Source organism: Pectinophora gossypiella, chromosome 15, assembly GCF_024362695.1.
Source record: "Pectinophora gossypiella chromosome 15, ilPecGoss1.1, whole genome shotgun sequence".
Classification (NCBI taxonomy): domain Eukaryota; kingdom Metazoa; phylum Arthropoda; class Insecta; order Lepidoptera; family Gelechiidae; genus Pectinophora; species Pectinophora gossypiella.
In genome coordinates this window covers 9,788,158-9,810,957 of record NC_065418.1, presented here as the reverse complement: position 1 = coordinate 9,810,957, position 22,800 = coordinate 9,788,158, and the positions used below count along the sequence as shown (strand labels likewise).

At 39.1% G+C, this 22,800-nt stretch overlaps 1 protein-coding gene across 5 annotated transcripts in view; it reads right to left on the bottom strand.

Annotated features, from left to right (window-relative positions):
* LOC126373314 (serine/threonine-protein kinase minibrain) overlaps window positions 1-22,800 on the bottom strand; it is a 96,984-nt gene that overhangs the window by 11,305 nt on the left and 62,879 nt on the right. For 4 of the 5 annotated variants that reach the window (XM_050019423.1, XM_050019425.1, XM_050019424.1 and 1 more), the window contains exons 4-7: window positions 5,529-5,717; window positions 4,795-4,942; window positions 3,135-3,308; window positions 2,399-2,511 (exon numbers count right to left, since the gene is read on the bottom strand). In XM_050019423.1, coding sequence (XP_049875380.1) covers window positions 2,399-2,511; window positions 3,135-3,308; window positions 4,795-4,942; window positions 5,529-5,717 — 624 coding nt within the window. Of the gene's footprint in view, window positions 1-2,398; window positions 2,512-3,134; window positions 3,309-4,794; window positions 4,943-5,528; window positions 5,718-18,383; window positions 18,670-22,800 lie in introns of those variants that run through there. The other variant, XM_050019427.1, reaches the window with a different exon arrangement.

The window sequence follows — 22,800 nt, the reverse complement described above, 5'->3', positions numbered from 1 at the left end:
CACCGAGCTCCTCAACTTCAACAATCGCAGACCGAGCGCGCTGGGATTACTATAACCTAATGTCGTAGAGTATACCTAAATATTCTGAACCGCCGTGCGTGTACGAAACGATTGATGAATGTGGAAGAAGCAAGAGAAGTGTGCCAGGATCGAAGCAAATGTGATTCCATAGTCTCTGCTTACCCCGATGGGAAATAGGCGAGAGTTTATGTATGTATGTATACCTAAATAGCTATGAATCAAGAAAAATCAACTAGATTTTTATAAACAAAACTTTTTCTTAATTTTACACCTTAGGTATCATTAGAACTTAAGTAGTTATTTGTTAAAATGCCTGAACCTCAAGAATATGAAGAAAAAAGAAGAATTAAGATTGGGTATCAAATATACCCTAAACTTTTACGTGACGTTTTACTTTGTCAAGGGGCGAGCAATTGACATAATATATACCTACCTAATACCCGCGTAATATGTTCATGTATAGTGCTAGCAACAGCTAAATGGGCACTCAATTATCTTCCGTGGGGTCACACATCAAAGGTATGTTTACCTTCGTCATAATGGGTTTTAAAAGCTTTCTAGTTCCGGATTGGAGCGAGCCCTTAACTCAGTTACTCGCCAGTTTTAGCTCGTAACTCATCGATACATTTTAAACTATATTCTGACACAGTCACAAATAGTCTATTTTACGACCAACAAAAAAAATATATATATTGTTATCCAATAATCTTAATTCTACGATCTCCTTTCTTGATTCTATGAGGAGTCTTATGGTAGGGTAACGCTTTTTTATTGTGGTATTCATAACTTTTTTAAGTTAAAATAAATTCTAGAATTTTACAAAATGTTGTTGAACTTTAAAATAAATTCCAACTATTATCATTAACAAACATTCCAATTACAAAGTGCAATAAATCGTAAGGAGACAGTCATTCGGACATCAATGAGTGTCTGCGATATGTGGCGACAATTATGTAGCGGCAATGCGTATTCATATTAATTGTAATATTTAAGACGCAGTTGGCGATAACCTTTGACGCGACGCCACTGAATCACACGACCTCAGTGTGATTTATCTACGTAATTAGCGTATACTGAGAGTTGACTCTATAAATCGGGCCATTCGTAAAGGTTGGTAGTCACTGGCAAGTTGACTTTTACTAGTTACTTTTGTCAGGTTTCTTGGTATAAAATTAGTATTTCACTAACTTTAAGGTAAATATAAGCTATTTTAGATAGAAACCTGAAACAGCAGAACCGATTTCCAAGTTACTAACAACAGAGGTTTATTTTATAACTTAAACGAAGTAGGAACTTCTAAATAAACATCGATTGTAGATTTAAGCTATTTATTTGTACGTGGTTATTATTGGAAAGTTGATTGAACAGAAAATTTAAAAAAATATTAAGTAGGTAGGTTACACTCGCAACGCAATAATTGGCTGTAGTAACAACCTTCTAAAGTAATATTTAACACATTCGGCGAGATATTTAAATCGAATCCATTTCGTCAAGCAAAGTATGAACAGTTACTTAAAAACTTTCAACTTGGCGCCTTTTACGGTAATGTATCGAAACCTTTCAATGTTGTATCCAATGTGTGAAATAATATTTAACATAATTTGGTTAGCATTTTAAGAGAGAAAATAGTCAGTCTAACAGTGTGCACTTACCCGCAGACACTAAACGAGGGAAGTAAATGGTGTGAATGGAGAAAGATGTGGAGATAGAGGAATACCAAGTTATGGTAATGTTCCAACGAGGAGGGGATGTTACGGCACTAGTAATTATTCTGATGAGAAGTTTTATTTTTACTAGTGCGGTGACTCTAGTATATATCAAGTACTGGAAGTCTGAAAAGGCCACATTCAAATAAAGCAATAAGGCTATTTGACATTTGTTGACATTGCGCAATTACTTTTATGTGCGCAAATGTCAAATTGTAATGTCGCTTTTTTAACTCCCCTGTTTACTCATATTTATGTGACAGCAAGGATATGAACCGGTATTTCCAAACAACTGGATTGACTTTATCTCTTTCTTCTATAGAAGTAAGCTGAACCATTTATCTAATTTGTGTGTAATGAACTTGTCTTATGTCTTTGTTTCTATGTACAGTGCCTTATAACGCGGGAATGATATCACTATGACAGACTTATGTAAAATGCATCATGTTATCCCATCAGACGCGCGTTCATTGGGTTTAGTATGAATGTTACATCATTTCTTGTTTATGATGTACTTAATGTTCAATGTAAGAATATTATGTTACCCATGACTCTACGAGCCATAAACGATAACACTTTACATACACTGTTGCTAACATATAATGTCATATAAAATATGACCATTTAAGGGGCATAAAATTGCAGTTTTAAGTAATTTTTGGAACACTTACCCTTTGACCTAGTTGACACGAACTTCCAAAGTCGACGATTTTAATCGCTGACCTTTTCGGGTTGCATAGTAGTATATTTTCTGGTTTAAGATCACAGTGAATTATATTTAGTTCTGAAAAAGAAAAAGACAGTATTTAGATGTGCAATGTTTTTAGCTTCGGTCCCACAATAAACATTAATAACCTGTGGTCAGTGCCGTCGATGACTTCTTTCCTGGACGGAGACCGAATAAAAACAGAAGTTGTTCAGCTGCTTATCTTCCCAGGCATGTCGTAAAACCTACAGAGGATTCTAACATGTTGAACCATGGGCTGACTACCTGACATTGTATCCTTCCGAGGACTTAGTATCAAGTGGCTGCAAGATGACTACTGATTACTTGTGGCTTTGATATTAAAAAAATACCCCTTATATCAGGTTATTCCGTCTAGAAGGGTAAAAAGGAACTCTTTAGGGTCGTAATCTGTTACCGCACCGAATACTCGGTATTCGACAAAGTCCCTAACATGAGATCTGATGACTTTATGACATTGCGATCGATATGATCTCGTCTTGGCAACATTTTACTTGAAAATATTTTTGGTCGGATTAGGTATAGGTCCGGCGAAGTCCCTATTCCTGGTATCCCAATCTATCAATCTAACTTAACCTCAATAGTCACTTGTGGGAGCCTTAAATTGACATTTGTTTGTTTTAAACAAAATGCAGTAAGCTACCCAAATAAAAAATACTCACCAGGTTGACTAAGGAACAATAGCGCCGTGCAGAGCTGCTGCGCGAACTTGCGCGTGAGGTTGAGGCTGACGCCGCGGAAGTTGGTGTTGCGCAGCAGGTCGTACAGATTGTACGAGAGCAGCTCAAACACTAGGCACAGGTGGTTCCGCCACATAAAGTGGCGTTTCAGTTTCACTGCAACACGGAAAACAAAGTTCTTATTAGTAAGTAGTATTATTAGATTATATTATCAACATCAATCCACTGCTGGGCATAGGCATCTCCCAAGGCGCGCCACAAAGCCCTATCCTTAATTTACGCACCCAGTCGTTTCCAGCCACCTTCTGGAAGTCGTCTTGCCATCTTACCAAAAAATGTCCCAAGGGTCTCCACTCCAGAACACGCTTGAACCAGCGATTATTGATTCTGCGACAAATGTTGGCCAGCCCACTGCCAGTTTAGTTTGCTAACTTTCAAAGCTATGTCGGTAACTTTGGTAGTCTGTCGGATTACTTCATTTCGGATTTTATCTCTGAGAGAAAGTCTGAGTATCTATTAAGTAAACACTTTTTTAATAGTTTTTTTCTGACAAGTGTACAGTCTTGTCTAACATAAAAAGCTCATGACTATATTCTAGGGGTAGTCAGAGATGATAGAGATCCATCACAAGATTAACTATTACCTCAATAAGCTTTTTGCTAGACCAACGTGGATAGGTGATATGGTGGCGGTGTCTTGTCTAACATGATCTTATGTTATTGTGTAAATTATTTTGTGGAATTTAGTTTGATGTAAAAAAAAAACAAAAAATAAATGAACAAAAAACACTGGTATACACATGTTATGATATAGTCATAATCATAATTGATTATAGGTGTAAAGCTCTTATAGATTAATAGCAAAACTTTTTAGGGAGGTTACCCATTGCGGTTGTTATATTAAGTTGAAATTATTGTAAAAGTAAATATTTAAAATTATTTCAAGGGCAATATACAAATATTAATATTTACTTTCGTTAGGCTTTATTGTCAAAAGCAAATATCCGCATAGCTTGCAAAAATAACACTCGCAAAAGGCCAAATGAACTTGTTTTAATTGGCTGGAACTGGCAAGAGTTAATTAAGTTTTTTTACTTTTCAAATTCATAGTGACGTTCATCGGTCTTAAAGCACATAAAACTAGTTCCAGACTCAAGATTTGCCGAGTTGAAAAGTTGTTGTGAAACATTTATCACTCGCTTTGAGTAAGTACAGAGTCAAAGGAAATATTACACCGCTTATTAGCAAAGGATTTGATGGCAGTCTTTTACTTTGTATTTTTTTTTAGGTTACTTTGATTTTCTTTACAACTAGAGACAGACAAAAATGAAATAAATCTACAATAGAGCTTTAAATGAACATTATGGAAAAAAGCTTTGTGCGTTTGGTACAGTGATGTGATGTCAGATTCCGGACACCTTACACAGATATCATTCTTACCTCTTACCGTGCACCGCCTAATGCATAAGTGCGAGCAAGACGCAGTCCGCGCTCTCACCCCCTTTCTCCTTTGTGGCTTACAGCCATTTAAAACTAAAGTAAGACCCAGGGAAATGAGGTCAGCGGCCGAAATGAATTGGTGCGGAGCGGAGAATTACCGTTCTATACGTATATTATTCTATGGTGACATAAAGGTAACTTACCTATATAATACTTATTTTCAGCGTCTGCCCTGTTCATCATTTCTAGTAACTTGACTTCTATTTGTGCCTGGTTTAGGAAGGGTTTCTTATTCTTAATTATTTTTATCGCTACTTGACACTGTTCCTCGTGGTCATACGCTTTCACAACCTGGAATACACAAAAATATTTGTTTAGGTCTCATAATTTACAAGATAGTAATTCTTCGAATGTTTTATAGAATTAGGGCGAGATAAGGAAAATCGGTATTTCTTAGAAAGAGTCGAAATTATTTACAGATACTTAAGGTAAATCGGAATTAAGTGTTGTTTCAATTAATGTGATCAAGGTTCACGTTAAAAGATGACTCGGGCCTCTTATCTAGCCTATTCGACCCCACTGCTGGGTAAAGGCGTTCCCTCGACTTTAGTTTATTCTAGAATAAAACAACCACTTCGGAATGTGTTGACTGAGGCCTGAGGAGAAGAAGTGGCGCAAGAAACTCCTCAACACGGTTTCTTTTATTTAGTCCTTAAACGGATGTATGACATAACATAAGTTCACGACTACAACACTAGTAGTGAGAGGTACATGTATCGTACGATGAACTAAGTACCCACGCCTCACCGAGCTTTCTGTTAGACCAACGTGATAGGCGTTGTATCGCCGACTAGAGTGGTCGAGTCAACTGTGTAAAAACTGCACTTAAGAAGTATGTATATTCAAATTTTAAAAAGGAAGGGTGTCCCCCGCTCACCTGTCCGAATGATCCTTTCCCGATAGGCGAGGAGATCTCGTACCGGTCGAGGAACTTCTCGCCCTGCTTGATGATGTAGTCATGGTTGTCGTCGTCGTAGCCGTCGTTGTACAGCTTCCTCTCCTTCTTGTGCGACCCATCCTCGCCGAGGTACTGCTGCGCTCTCCGTTTTTTCTTCGCGTAGTAAACCTGGTGGAGAAATTGAGGATGATTAAAGTAGGATCATCAGAGAATACTTAATGAAAGTGAAGGAAGATATTATTTTTATCTTATAAGCTTTCGTAGCTAGGTATTTTTGTGCAAGATCATGTTATTGCTGAGGAGAAGAAACGGAGCATGATCCTCACTTACACTTTTGAACTGTTCGAATAATATGTTAAATTATTTGCACAACTAATGATAAGATCGTGGTCGATTGATTTTATACCTAGTTTCTTATTGAATTAGGATTTACGTAGTAGCCTTTTGACCAAACAAATAATTGCTGTTCAACGATTGTTTTACCCATTCATGAACCTATAAATATGTTACTATGATTTAATTTAATAATTATTTTTACATAATGTATAAGCTTTGGTTAAACTATAATATTCAGCCGTCATTGTTAACTGGAGTTCAGAATAGTTTTTCATTATTCGAAACCTACTTCGTAGAAGGCATTATTTAACTTCCTACGAAACTTGTTATAGACTTTGAACTTTGATTTGATAATGGTGCTGATACACATCGTCTGGTGTGTACTGGAATCAGTACCATTATCAAATGATTATTTATGTTTACTTTAAGTTATACCTGTCATATTCTTATCCGCCAAAAAGGGACGCGTATTCGACAGGCAAGAAATTTATGGAAAACACGTTAATTTTACGCAGAAATTAATAATTCCTTCCTTCATTTTATATTGGTCAAACGGATTGAAAGAAAGAAAGAAAGAAAGTAACATTTATTACTTCCGCATATGATCGAGATGCATATTTTATATGCCGGGGTTTTTCATTTATTTTAAAATTAACAGTTGTCAATCATTCGTCCCTTTCCTTTTCGGTGGATAAGAAAATGACGGGTATAACCTAAAATACAATTAGGAGGTGTCTGCAGGAATCGAGGCCAATGTACTGGTAAAGAAAAAAGCTAACTATTTAAGTAATTAGTACGGCCAGTCTGATAAACGGAACGAAAACAAAATTCGCATATATAATAACTGTAATCTTTAAGATGGATGACATTATTTGCACAAACACAACAGCGCAGCGTACAAATTCCCTCTGATGTACCTAATAATATGAGTGGAAACATCAAAGATTTAAAAAGACGAATAGGCCCAGGGATTTATATATTAAACCAAAATAACCTCCTGACATTAAGAGCGCCCAGGCCAACAAAAATAAACAGCCACGCCGAAATAGGGAGCTATATTTGCTTTGATAAATCGTTGGATAAAAGGAAAATATTTGATCAAATTAGGATTTCTTGCCGCGGAAATTGTTTTTATCTTGATTCTGGATGCTAACAAAATAGGTTTTTATTTTATGCCTGCGCGTTATAAAAAATATAGTTAATATCTGTTAGAACAAGCAGCATTATGGAAATGATATTTTCTTTTTGAAAAAGCAATAAAGCAAAGAAACGAATCAGCCGAAGCCCGTTTCAAAATTGGCGGGCGGTCCTCTCGGACTAGGTACCCTAGAAAAGTAATGATTAAGATAAGACGTCGGAGTCCTATAGTGTTTATAAAACTAACCAGGACCTTTTCATATGCCGATTTTTTGTTCGGCAATCTTTTGCGCGTAGTGTCCCCCAGCTTGTAATTGGATCTGAATGCTGACAACAACGATTATGGCTTGGATTCATTGGAAAAAATTCAGATGTGGGATTTTAGGTTATGAATATTGTGACAGCCCGGTTGACTGTGTCGTTTTACTTTTCTGTCATTTGCCGCAATAAATATCTTGTTTAGATGTGAGAAGACTCAAAGAGTTTTACTTCGATTATTGCTAATAAGCAGAGCGTCATAGAGCAACACGGGCCTCCGTGACAGAGCGTGGTCGGTTAGATTGAGAATCAACATTGCATGGTGACCTAAATGGAAGAGAACAACCCCTAACGCTAAATATAAAGGTAATATGTATAGGAGACATGCGTCATGGGGGAACATGGGGAAATGAGTCAACTTGTGCGGGAATTCGGCTGACGGACGTTGACCCAAATATGCGGTTGACATTGATCGACGACGGGTCGCGATATGCATAAGCGGCTATAAAACGTTCGTGCCGATCGAGCCGATTTAGGACTAGGAAGTTCATTGCTACTGGTTTTTGTTACTACGCTAGACTCGCCCAGATATGACTCATTGTGCGTTCCACTGATGTATATTGATCGAACGCTCGGCTCTGCTTGTCGTCAAGTGGTGGCATGTAAGCTCATACGAGCTTACATGCGTGATTTAGATGTATCTAATCTAATGCTCATGATGCGTGACGTCATAGAGCGTCAAATGACGTGTAGTATCCGGCGCCAGCTGCCAATTACATAACTCTAACATAGCCGTTACACTGGCGGCTGCATTCGCGGCGTTACCGAGCGGAAGTGTCGCATATCGACGCGGCCAAACGATAACCCAAATTTCAGACAGCGACCTACATATTACAGCGTATATATTACAGGCGACCGAGCACCCCAACAACTGTTACCGGCGAGGCTTCGCTACATATCTACCTACGTATCTGTCGCTATGCTGTTGGTTGACCGAAGTCGGACATTCGCGCGTTTTTTGGGATTTCGTATTATGTTTCATGTGGTATTGTCCGAGTAGGGTCGTCAGATTTCATTAGACGTTTGGGGACGCGGGCATCATCAATCAGGGTCGCGGCAGTTGGAGACAAATCATCGTGTTGGCTCGTAGCGGGCGAGTGGTGAGCCGGGCCAGTGACCGCGGCACGTGGTCGCGAGATGAGCGCGTCGGGCCGGGGAGAGACGGCGCGCGGCGGCTGTCATTGATTTTCCCCGTTTCCCCCCTACCCCGAGCTTGACTCCCCCGCCGCGTCTCACCCACTTCCAGCGGCCGATAACGAGGTTAACGGGCGACGTGAGCGTCTCCTAAACTTTAATTATACCCGTACACCCGTCGTGCATGTTTAACCGGGCCTCTATTCAGAGTTTTGTTTGCAGCGCACCTGATAGCGGGACGTGATCCACTATTTCAGACCGCCGTTTAACTATCTAATGAACGAAGCCGGAGATGAAACATGGAGAGTGCAAGTTGCACAACCTGCAGCTTTAACTTATCGCCGCGAGCCGAACTCAATTCAAACCTACTAACGAACACCCCAACTCATAAGCGTGGGACGACGCCAACTTCGTCAATTTGTTGCGAACAGTTGTTATTGAGTTTATACAGCTCTTTAGAAAGTAACACAAATTGGTAAGTCGAAACCTGAATCCTAATGCCGGTAATGTGAAAATACCTAGACTTGTACCCGTGTCCCGACTGAAAGATACATTCCGCACAAATGGTTTTGTATCTGTTAGTCGTAGATGACGCTGAGATTCAGCCGTGTAACGAGGTAGGCAAAGAATAACAGACATGGAGGGAATATTTGGTATAATATCATGGTGCCAGTTTTCCACTTTCCCCATATATCTTCGTCATTTTATTTTTAATAGAATTTACCGATGCGCTCCTAAATAAAAAAAGTTAAAATCTTGCACAGTCATAACATAACTGTTCAGGAGTACCTCCTTACAACATTCAACCTAATTATGTAGAACGCTACGAAAAGCATATGCACTAAGCAAAACGTCCTTTGCCGTTAGGAAATTGTTTCCTCTGTGTAGGTAAAATAGTTTCCGCTTTGAAAACAATGAGCGTCTACATATATGACAATTAATTAAAATAATATGTAAGTATTTACATAATATTATATTCTACACCATAATAATGTATTGACAATTCCTCCGTATGATTACAAAGGCTCAGTGATTTGTATCGTAGCAAGTGATACAATTTGTTTTTTATATGAAAGTTTGTTTACATTATGACGGGCTGTCGTGCGTTTCGGGTCGGGGGACGGCCAGTTAAATTATTCTATAAATTCAGTCAATGCGCACGTGGTATTCAAATTCAATAATGGGTAATGACTTCATAAATAGACTACTCAATTGGGATTGGTTGAAAATGTTGCGAAACGACTTTTAACAAACTAAATCTTCACCACCAATTTTCCAAGTATTGACAATTAAATGAAACTTAACTGTCTGATAACCTACTCGTATCTGCCACATAGCCAAGTGTTAGAACCATTACTACACTGGTGGACTAAAAAAGCGAGTGTTGTTGCCGGATATTAGGGCTTATAACTCAGTCTACACAAAATATGTTTTCCCTTATTGTTTTTTTTATTTTCTGACTCTGGAAACCTTCCCCTTTGAAATGATACCTTATGTCATATAATTCCCAAACCCCCAACACAACTTGTCACATTTTTTTTGCTACTGGTATATTATATATGTCTATCTGACACTCTTCTCCTCTCGTGTGGGTTGTGAGATCTATGACCGACCTCAACACCAGGGTTAAGAAGCTCAATAGAGTTACTATTGACTCGCCAAAGGCCCCTGACATGGCTTATGTAACGATTGCATACTTATATAAGTAAATAACAGTTAGGACCGACTGCTTAACACTCATCTGACACACTCATTAACAGGTCGTAAAATGAACCATATTTAAAATAAGAACAAGTACTTTCCGAAATCAAAAATAGAATTAGAATCTGCCAAAATAAGATGTTTGTGACTGAAAATAACCATAAAGATGTGAGTATAAATAAATGGAACATTCTGCGTGGGTAGTAGTAAATCTAGGTAAATTAGGTAAATAATATTGGCGTGGGCGGCAGACATTACCACTTTACCTTTATTTATGGGAAAGGCCTATCGTTGCCTATGTGAAAATTGCGTTGTAAAGTCATGAGCAATATCATGTACCCACTTTAGAACCCTGTCGCACTATCATATTTGACATTTAATGAGATTTACGGTTTAATTTGTCAAAAAACTCAATTTGACATGGTTTCAAAGTGTATACATATTAGTACTCGTGACCGTATATAAGTGGCACTATTCTTGAAAATCATTTGGCCAGTCATATGTGAGTGACCGTTGGAAGCAAGCCTTCTCCATAGGTTAGGAATAAAATAAATTTAATGCCAGTAACAGTTAACATTTTTCTCTAAGAACTAATTAAGTATACTAGCAATAGTATACTTAATAGCACGGGAGGCCTTTACGGGAATTTGTTTTCGAATTCATGTTTGGATCATAAATGATTATCACGTGCTCAGCGGTGAAGGAAAACATCGTGAGGAAACCCACATTCCCCGTGAAATGCATTTTCGAAGATATGTGACCTAACCTGTTGGTTTTCCCTTCGCGGGTTGGAAGGTCAGACGGGAAGTCGCTTTTGTAAAAAACTGGACCTGTAAAATGTTCAGGTTAGGTAAGCGGACTCTGTGAAAAACGGGATACCTAATGCTAGGGAGATGATGATGAGCACGGGAGACTTTCATGAACCCTAGCAAATTATATGTCCACCATTATTGAGACACCAGAAACAATACATGTGAGTGAATGTGTAAGTATCTACGTCTGTTATTAATATTTCAAGCAGTATATTATGAAAGTGCTGATTTTTTACTTTGTAGATTTGTCGCAAATGGCATTAACTACTTGACTTTTACAAATAACCAGCGCTGAGGGCTTTCGCCCTATACGAAATTTAAGACAAAAGACCTGATGCCCAAGGTTAAAATCAAAAGTACTAAAAAAATATTTTTTAAAAGAAGTTAAATTACCCAATAAATATATCTACAAATTTACCTGCACGTACATCTGTTATATAAAACCTTAGATTTATTAAAAACATACCCATGAATATTTCCCTCCTGTGTGGCACTTACCCTCTTATTTTTTTTAAACGCCTTACGCCTGATTGAGCCAAGATGTTAACGGCTCAGCTCAGAGGTTAACTGCCAATTTGGCATAGTTCAGTTATGATGTTATAGCGATTCCGCACTATTTTACTGCGCGTGAGCCTTCTGGCATCCTTCGAGGTGATTTTATGGCTAGTCTGGCGCACAATATTTTATTTATGTTGCCGACGTCATCGTGACATCATGCTATCTTGCATTCGATGATGCAACGCGCCTGTCATTCGAGATTTGGTCAGGCTTCGCTCATAAATTGTAGTTACACGTGTTAGACAAGTAATAGGTAAATAATAATAATAATAATAATGGAAAACTTGAGATCAAACTTAGAGAAGTGCAACGCATTATGAGTTCCAAAAAAACTAGATTCCGGCGTATGCTAATTAATTTTTCACAGCACCGCCGACGACACCGCGGCGATATGCAAACGAGCGCTCGGCGCGAATTAAGTACCTCCTCGCACGGGTTTACAACTTATCAAGGCGTCCTAGTATCAATTAAAGCGGCGGAACTGCACAAGTTTACATCATTAACATCATAAAAAGACATTTATTGCGAGAAAATTTGTGCAATCAATTAGGAGTTTTAAGAGGGGTAGGGGGTGGATGCGTGCGGAGTGCAGCGGCGACGACGGCCGGCGGGGAGGGGGCCGGCGCGCGCATCTGTGTGCATTCGGCATATTTACCCCGATAGTGGGCGGGCGGGGTCACTGACCCGACCCAATGCAAGGCCCGCGTACGTAGGCCTCCGCGACGCACACGCCGAGCCCGTTTCATTAGTGCCGCCGCACCGCACATACATGCAAAAGCTAACACTGTGCGTCAAGTGGCCACGCGCGCTTTTTTAATCATTCCGTTGGATTCTGCGTAATTCCAGTCATTCCTCGGCTATTTTCCACTCAAGGCTGCAGGACCTTCGAGGCGAGAGCTTCATTACATGGGGTGTTTACATTCTTCTTCCTCGTCTTCGCGTGATGTCAGTCGTCCCTCGGGCCTCGTCTTACTATGCCCAAACTCGAGAACAAAATAAACATCTGTCAAGTCCTAATAATAGAAAGTTGTTTTTGGGTCGAGCGAGAAGCGCAAATAGCTCATGAGACAAGGGGATGGGCCCGTCGTAATTTCAGGCTTCCGGATGGCCCAGGAAGCGGTCGGACAGCCAGTTTGTCGAACTCAGCCGCATCGATCTCCGGGTTATTTTCGGCACGATACCGGTATAACAACTCATTTAAAATTTACTACCTACAGCATCCACAATCCACTTCCATGACTGCAAGATATTTCAATCTCAACGTTCGAGGGTTGCATTGCGCAATACAGAAAAAAAAAAACAGATATCGAGAAGGAAGAAAGATGCCCTGTGGATGTTTTATATAATTTCCTTTAAATGTTTGAGAGAGCATTTATTTACGAGTCATCAGTCATATACCAATAGCGTTGAATTACCATTCATATGCCGTTAACCGCGCATAAATCTCAAACAACACGAACGGCCGATAAACACATCCACGTACGAAACGTCATAATTACACGCGCAGCATTCATAAATCCGACGATAAAGGTAAACAGACAGGGGCCGTAAACTATGGAGTATGGAGCAAGGTGTATTTATGCAAACCACCCTTGCAGAGCTGGTCGGATGCAATGCCATAACCTACCCCATGCGTTCCCCTCGTTGGGGCAGGCCCGCGTCGGCCAGCCAGACGCCTTTGATGCCCATTACCATAATAACTAAGCGAATACTACTCCATTTACCTTCTATAAGTTCGTGTCGGAAAAACTGATATTTTTTATCAACATGATGGGATTATGGATAACTGTCTTGATGTATGTCGTAAAAACAATAATGTTCGTATCACAGATAATAATATCCCCTTAGTGTCAAGCCTCAAGTTTCCTTCAATGTTAAAGTTTAGTACTTGTAGTAGACCCTGGTTTTCAGAAGAATAATCTTCAGAAGGATAAAGGTCTCGAAATTTATGAGCACTCTATGTGTAATGGTTATACTCATCAATGCGTTGTGTAATTAATACATTTTATATCTTCTTGAGGGTGAAGTGTATCTTCTCTGTCATTATTTAAGAACTGCGCTCTTGTCAGTGGAGTAATCGCTATTCCGCTCTTCTCTCCACCAAATCCTTCACCTCCTGATACGACACGACCTGCACCTTCCCTTTTATTTGTTTTATATCTTACTCGTTGTAAATAAAATATTTAATTATGCTCGTAAAACACTGCTAAACATCAACAAGGCTTCAAAGTTAAGTCGGTATTGACAACACAGAGCCCGCAACGAGCACGGAGGGGTTACAAAGGCCGTATTGAAGCAATCCATCTAAAAAAACAATATTGTTATTCGATATTTGTTGAGATTGCGCATTTTACTATGAGCAAATGTCAAATGGCAATACTGCTTTTTTAGATGAATTGCTTCAATGTGGCCTTTTTAACCTCCCTGGTAACACACTATGACAGCATAATACGAAGGTGATTTGCCAACTATTCGTACGGTTATGAAGCACGCGAATCCATACATCCTTACGCATTTGATATACAATGCATACATGTAGTGTATTATACGATGCATAATCCGGACCTACCGCAATCCGGTTCACGTTATCGCCAGGTCGGGGTTCGCCAGATAAAATAATTGTACAAATAACCAAGCGATGATTGCTTTTATCGGAGTCAGCTGTTTTTTCAATATATCTCGGAAATTAAATATGAACTAGAAAAAGCGATGGCTAAAGGATAATTGAGAAATAATTTCAGACTAAAGTATTTAATAAAAAGAAGTTATTTATATTTATACCTACTGTAAAATTAATTAAAATTTTGAATAATGATTGTAAAGCATAACGAGTGACTTGGTAAGTTACCTTGACATAAATAGAGGAGTAATAAATTAAATAAATATATTTTTTTAAGAATACTTATGATATTTCTTCACTGAGTTCAAAGGCGCTGTTTATATTTTGCTTCAATATTTAATCGGAAATATCAGAGGTAGACGCGAGCGTTAGTCGGAACTAACACAAATCACAAAGATTAAATCCGGACTTCGGAAGTCCTACTGTGACGGCTTTCAACGAGAAGTAAAAAACTTACAGACAGAAATACACTACCAATCCAAGTTTATCTAAAAATATTGCTACGGAAACATGGATAGTTTTGTAACTATTAATGAAAAGGGTATAAAATGTAAAGTATTGCATTACACTCTAAATAAGTTTGTAAGTAAGAAATCAATCCTAACATTAAAATTTGTTGTAGGTCTACACAAAGGTTGCAAACAAGGTAAACAAGCATGTCAAAACTTCTTGAAGAGCTATTGAAGCGCCCAAACTATTCACTAATTAAATCAACGACATCTAACTAAATCCGTAAAAGGCAAAGTACCTAATCGTACCACTCGTCGTTACTTCATGAGCGTGACTCCACGTCCACCAACTTTCAGGATCAAGGGGATTCTACTAAAATTGTGTAAACGTTTAAGTAACCCTCCGCTTCAGCACTTCAAAGTCGGACCTCGCAATTACTAAAATTGATTTGATTTATCATTTTAATTGTAACAAAAAGCTCATTTTTTCAAACGTGGACGTCGACAGGCGTTGCAATCTCGACCGAGTGTCTTTCGGTCGGAGGGTCCATTAGGGATCGTTAGGACAGCGTTACGCATAGGTCGGGATCGGAATTTTGAGCTGTGGCGTCATGCCGTTAAGGCGTAGTTTCTGTCGAAGGTGTCCGGTAGGCGCGAGAGGAGAGCACTCGAGGTCGGATGCTGAGTGCGGGGGTATAGGGCGCGGGAGGGGGTGGGACAAAATCGATATCGTCGGGCGGCGCGCGACGTCTTGCCTCCCCTCACCCCTCTAATGAATGAGAGTGAACAGAGTCATCTCTGCGGATGGCGGCTCTGGCGATACGGCACGCTACCGCCGCCGCAAGACCCTCACGCAGCCGATGTACCTATCGACAGCTTCTAAAAGAATATCATGCAACACAACTCTGCAGTTTCATTTAATTAAATATTCAGGTTAACAACTAACTGTGATCCAATACACGAAGTCTAGAAGAGTTCTTCTGATAAATATATCTCGAAGAATAATATGCCCGGATCGATAGGAATGAGAAGACGAAGAATAATGTTACCCAAATCTGACTTATTCTACGTAGAATTCCTATCGCATTTACCCTAGGTCTAAATAGAAGAGATACATTACGAATGAGAAAGGTAACATATTGACATCCAGGATTAAATTTACAGAAAACCTCAAATCTCAGGACCCACGCAGACTTATAATACACAAATAAGACATGTTAACACTACGCCACTAGTGAAAGTCTAATGAAGAGCAGCCACCAGTTTTATTAATAGTCGAGCCGCCGTCAGAACAGCTGAGCTCTACATTTAAGAAGCTGACGAACACATCTCGAACATCATTCATTCGTTCTTAATCAACATCATCATTCATTCATCATCATTATTGTTAGAATATATGTGTAACGAGCAGCCCTTATTGCTAAAAGCTAAACTATTTTTAATGGCTCGATACCTTATTAAATGAAAAATATGGTAAAAAACAATTAACATAACATAAACAGCCTACATACGCCCAGCAGTGACACAGGCCTCTCTTCAATCAACCGGAGGCGCTATGGAGCATACTCCACCACGCTGCTCCATAGCGAAAACAATTACTGACTGTTAACGCCGGGAAACCAAAATTAATAAGGTAATTGTTTTTTACCTTATTAAACATTTAATTACGTGTCGACCCGTTGAAAATAGTTTACTTACTACGTATAAAGTGCGTGAGTTTTAAAAGTGACTATTGGGTATTATTGAGATATTAGCAAACTTTTTAGAAAACAGAAACAAGTTTGTAAAACTTCACTAGGACGATTAAATTGTATTGCTTCTAAAGTGCTGACAGATAACTAAAATTAGAGCGAGCTCGACACAATATACAAACATCTCAAACATCAATAATTATGACGTCACTTTCCAATTAATATAGACACGTCTTATCATTTATAGATAAACCGAACTTTTTACGACAAATTAATTCTAATGTAGCACCGGTAAATTATGTTACTATTTACTTGGGCTAGAATGTAACAATTCAGGTGTAAAAAGATACTGTCAGGTACTTTTTATTAAAATAAATCAATAGAAAAGTGTAAAGAGTTTGTTGCGTTTGGCGAGGGAGGGAAAAAACATTCTATGCATTCAGCTGGTTACCATCATGAGCATGTCAATATAATTATCCTTATGCTACTTGATAGACAATCTATTTAGATATGGCCGATGTGCTGATGTATGATAATCGGGATATAGATTCGTCATATTCTTCTTATGATTACAATACCAAATGTGGCTGCAAGTCCTCTTGTCGCAACTTGTGGCTCTCCCCATTCAGATGCGAATTGCAGGAGTGTTATGTCTGTTTACAATATTAGTGAATATTGTTCAAACATCACAAGCAAGACACACCGCTGAACCCAATTGAGTTCCATGCATCGTTCAGAATACGACGACAAATATGAAAGGACCGCGTCTGGAAGAGTAAGTATTGTAAGTTGCAGCTTGTGGAGTAGATTTGAAGTGGCATATTTAAAGTGGGTCGCCTGTCGCCTCAAGGCCCGGTCCCGCCACACCTGCGAGTAGCCGCTTCGGGCCAGACGTTATGATCGTGTAAACATACTGCGACAATTCGCTTATGTGTTCTGCTCCACATGCATCCGACTCGACGTGTATTTGACCCAATTTATTGATTCATTCGTTATAAATGCACGAATAAAGCAAGTGTACACGTGTCAAACGGTACAATGTGGTATGCGTTTTAACAATTTCACTAAAGGAAATAAGCCTCTCTTTATTAAGCGATGACGTCTAACAGCTGATAGTTAAAGCCCAAAACTATTGAAATATAGGTACCGGTAATTAGATTTAGATATACACCGCACAAGCGTCAGTTTCAGAACCGAGTTATACAACTTCTATAAGCTTAGCTGCACCGTCGTCGACTCGCCAAATACACGCGAAAACGTGCGCGTATTTATAATTAATTTCATACAAACGGCTGTCACTATCAGCATCAAAGTATACCTAACATTCAAGTCCATTTAATTTTATCCAAATATTGACTATGTTGTGTATTGACTGGAAATCATTCATTCTATGAGCGTTCATTAGATTAAGACAAATGCTATTATGCAAAGGCAGCGTACTGGAATTACGAAACGGAAAACCAAACAAGAAACAAACAAAATTTTGTCAATAAAATGCAAAGGCTTGCATACTTAACCGCCTTCCCTTCCCACAGCCGGCTTCCGTGACTCGTGTTTACAAACATGGGGCAGGGTGGTGACAGTAGGGACGCTATCTGTTGCGATTGGAACGTGATCCCATCCTTCAGGTCAGAGATTCCGATCGTCGGCGATAACGCCACGTGCGCGCCGGCGGCGGTCACACGGGCGCATCGTGTCAAAACCCTCGCAGGCTTGCACACGTCACCGCGTTAACGCGATAAACCAACCATATGGCACCCAGTTTGCAACACGACACAATTGTATTGTTTGCTACTGTGACGTCAATAAACCGAGAAAAACAATACATTGTTCATAAAATTGATTTTAATTCTCTTCAAAAATATTGAGTGAATGAATATCTTTGTTTTGAAGTAAACACTAGACAGGTATTTATGATGTACTAATTATTGAACAAACTACATAATTTTATGACTTTGTTTCTTTTCTGATGCAACAATGCGTAATGCGTCGTATAGCTGAAATTTCTAGGAATTCATGGTGGTCTGTGAAAATGAACGTTGTATGTAATTTAACATTCCGCAGTTGGCAAAACGTACCATTATAGAGGCCCTAGCAGACCGCCAGCGGAGCGTGTCGACCAGAGTCTTGAGTAGGGCGCCGGTGGACCTCTCCCCTTTGCGCACCATCGCGATCGTCCCGTCTTCACGCACGGCTGGTGGGTCAATGCACCGCTGCTCACTCACTTAGCTAAACAACGCCACACGCGTTGACAGCACTCATGGACTCACGAGCTCACGGTTCTACGGACTCCGCTGCAAAGACCAATTGTAAACATTGGCGGCGAGGTGTGCGTAATGTACAGTACAGAGTAGCAACCGCAATAATCGGCCGCGAGGACGCGACTGACTCGTTATCGTAAAGAGGCTCGCACCGATACCTATTCTCCAGCAACCGATTCCGCATTCGTGAATGTCGCCCCGGTTTGTTTTGGTCAGTTGACGCGCGTCCCGAATATGACGCCTCCTTACGCCTCGTGAACCCGCTCTCATTTGTCACGTCAACGCTAAGTGGGAAACTTTAATGGTCCAAAAATAGCTGGAATGTGTCTTCATCTCTATAAATACCCCAGACATAATATCTCAGTATTAAATGTACTTTCTATTTCATATTTTGTTTAGCTGTTTTTTGTGGAAGCCATTATTTATTATGATTTCGTCGAGGCTATGATCTTCCACAGGGTATTATAAAAGCGATGTGATGGTTAGCGCATCGTATATTTCGCACATGACTACCTCTGTTTGGATGCATGGGATTTTGTTCCTTGTCATGATTAGCATGGAATCTTATATTGTATGCGGACGTGTTTATAATTAGCCGGCGCCGGGACGTGGCAGGAGTCCAGGTCGATCACTCGGGTAACGGGCGCGCACTATATCGGGTGTTGGGTCGTTGACAGGGGTTTTTTTCCGGAATTGCAACCGATCCGCATTCCTCACCGGACTTGGCGTGAAAATACACATTTCAACAAAGATATAAAGCGTATAAAAGTTTCACCGACACGGCGAAAGTTTAATGCACTCTGCTGTTTATGTTAAGTCCTGATTACAGATTCAATTATTGCAAAAGAAAACATTTATTTATTGTTGTTTACGTCCATTACGTTTGTATTCATTGCTGTCAGGTTCAACTTGAATAACATTGCCCTTTACCCTGGTCAACAACTTAGCGCAATTTTACAACCCTAAAGGCGTTAAAGTTAATTTGAGTGCTCGCGCTGTCATTAAGTTGTCACTCGACGATGACTATAAACACTGGTTTCAGTCGCGGAAATGCGTTCAAATAGCGGGTTGAACGTCGGCGCTTGTTCACTTCAATTTTTCATTTAAAATCATATTTTTTTCACATGTAGGTAAGTTGGTAAAAGAAAAAATAATTTTGTTCATACACGCGATTTCCGGGTGCCGAAGAATTTAATTTAACAATATCTCAAGTAATCTCAACACGAGGAAGTTGTTGTTAGTTGGATAAAAGTATGGCTTAGAATAAGAAAACGTATTTTGTTGTTACGGATAATAGAGGAAGTAGAAATTCATTGTAGTTCAATAAAAATAATGCGTACAAGTAATTATTTTGTCATAAAATAAAGGAACTAGGTTAGGTTAATTAATCTTTACCAATTTCTGTAAACGCTGTCTACCGTTCGATATTAGAGGCTCAATTCCAGGAATTCTTGGCGAATCTGTGGCAACGCTCGGTTAAATCATTTCACCATCGTCAAAGCTTACCGTCGGATCGGACAATAATTCGATAAGTAGGTATACCTAGTTTGTATTAAGTTTATAATTAATTATTACATTAGTTTATCAAAGCATAACGACCAATACGAGTAATCTCATAAATGCAAACTGAAAATAACACAAAATATCTTTGAGTCCGAATCAGCTATTTTATTATTATTGAACCGTTCAAATGATCAGATCTACTTGACCTCCCCGACAGTCAATTTGAACACTGATGATGTCCTGACAAAATTAAAATGTTAGTTATTTTGTACCGAGGCAAAAGAACCAACGCGTCGAAAGGATTATGTCGAGTGTAAATTAGAGGGCTCAGGCAAAATGTTTTCCTATGTCCTCAGTTACGAACCTGTGTCACAAGTTTACATTATTAGAGTTTGAACGACTTGTATTTTCGAGGCAGCATAATGCTCTTATGTAGCAGGCAATTACTAGAAGGCGCATAGTCGTCGCAGCGACGCCACCGCATCCTCACAATTCCTAGATAAAGCACGCACTTTAGAGAATTTCATTTTATCCGCATTAGATTAAACGGAATCCAATATTCGTTGTGCAGCGAATGATAAAATTAAATATTTACCATTATTATAGCGATAGCGTATAATGTATTACCCTTTTCAGAGTTTTCAAAGGAATATGTATACGAAATTGCTTTCAGAATATTAAGTAATGAAAGATTGAGACATTAACATGAGTTAACTGAATATAAGAGAATGGAGTATTCCCCTAAACGTGAATTGATGGGTAAATGGATGTTAAGGCACTTTATTAGCGTTTATCACAATCAATGTCATAAAACGTTAGAATACAGTTATGATTTTATGGGTGTGCTTTTGAAATCATTGGGTATACAAGATGATGATTGGGGCGCTTGACGTGGCGTGAGGTGGTGGCGTGATCGAAGAAGGAAGTAAGTTGAAACGGTGGTCGACAGCGGCAAGCGTGGACCCTAATTAACGTCACAACATTTCGTAAATCGAGATATTTCGCCACGTCCGCGGGGCAATGCCCACACTGCATCAGATTAGCCTTGACAACTGAGAAAATAATAAACAGACTTCCCTTGGTTTCGTAATTCTATATATATTTATCATTTCCGACAGTTTTAACAGATGAACTTATATCTAATAGCAAATATTTACATGACACGATATGATTATTAACATTCAGCGGTTCCGATCAAGTCAGTTGAGTCATAGTAAACAGCCGGTAGGTACAACATTATTGAATGAAAAAATTGTGCCAATTTTTACAAGTTTTTTGCAATAGACGATATTTAATTTAGGTAAATGCTGAAGATTGAACTTTGAAAATTGTTTACCCAGTTACATGTAGCTCACAGTATAATTAATTACAATTACGCAACAATCTAACCTGCGTCATTTAGTTTATGGATGTAAGCAATTTCGAGAAGTGACAAATCGATAAATGGCTTCACCTAACTAGGCACCTGATTTTAATGTAGGTATGTTAGTGGTGGAACGATTGCAATTAACAGGAATGGGCCAATAATGTTCGTAAGTACAGAGATGCGTGAGAGAAAAGTATGAGCGAGAGATAAGGAGAAATATGCGTGTTCCGATGAAATGAAATGGAACTAGGTATGCCCAACGGCGTCTCTAATGAAATCGCGAAGGCGTAAATATATATTACGTCGTTTAAAATTTTACAAGAGTACTCACAAATCGAGGTTGGCACTAATAGTTTTTCCAACTTGTCAACCTAAAGCAATGACAGTGCGCGGTGTACAATCAGTCGGCCAACAGACCACCCTATCGGCAAACAAACCCTCACCTATGCTTACCAAGAGGGCCAATCATTACCAGGCGATTTATTCGGCAAATTACCCCCATCGATACTCGTTCGCGGGTACGGCGCGGGAATAATTTCCTTTGCCGCGACCTGCGCCCTCGGGCGGTGTTGACGAAGACAAGCGGCGGGTGCCATTCAGTATGCTGATAGACAATCTCTATGGCTATGAAGTGTGTGACTGTGTTTCATTCTTGATTTGTGACAATTTTTTATATTAATTGTTTGAGTATGCTCTACACCCCCTCCGGTTTACTGAAGGGAAACCTGTGTCCAGCAGTGGGACGAATATAGCCTGTTTATGGTATGTACTATCTATCCTCATCAGTGAAACTTTTATTGGCGAATTTATTTCGTAAATAATCTGTAGGTACTTTTGTGTTTTATATAATATAATCTATTGTACTTATGTACCTGTCTAATTGTGCCACGTGTAAAAACAGCACTACTTGCCCCAAACAGTACTCGTATACAAGATATTTTATAAACATATCGGGTATTAAACATCACACATAACACTGAAAATACCGATAGCAACAGTTCAAGAAGTAAATGAAGTCCGTTAAAAATAAACAACATTCTTGCGTAGGAAGTTACTCTTTTACAACTTCAGACAAAAACTTTATTTTTAACTTCACAAATTTCGTAAAGATTGAGTAACTGACTTTCGTAAAGAGAGCGAGTATTGTAAAATACGCTTATAAACGATTAGCAACCGTGAGAAAGAAGCTTTAATGGTTCAATATGCTAATTTGATAACTTTGTTTATATTGATGTTACAGATATGATAATTGAAAGGAATAATGTTAATATTACAAGACCAGACAGGCCTATAAAGGCGGCGTGTTTACCTCTTATGGTTATTTTTGAAATTAAACGCTATAAATAAACAAGATAGAAGTGGTGT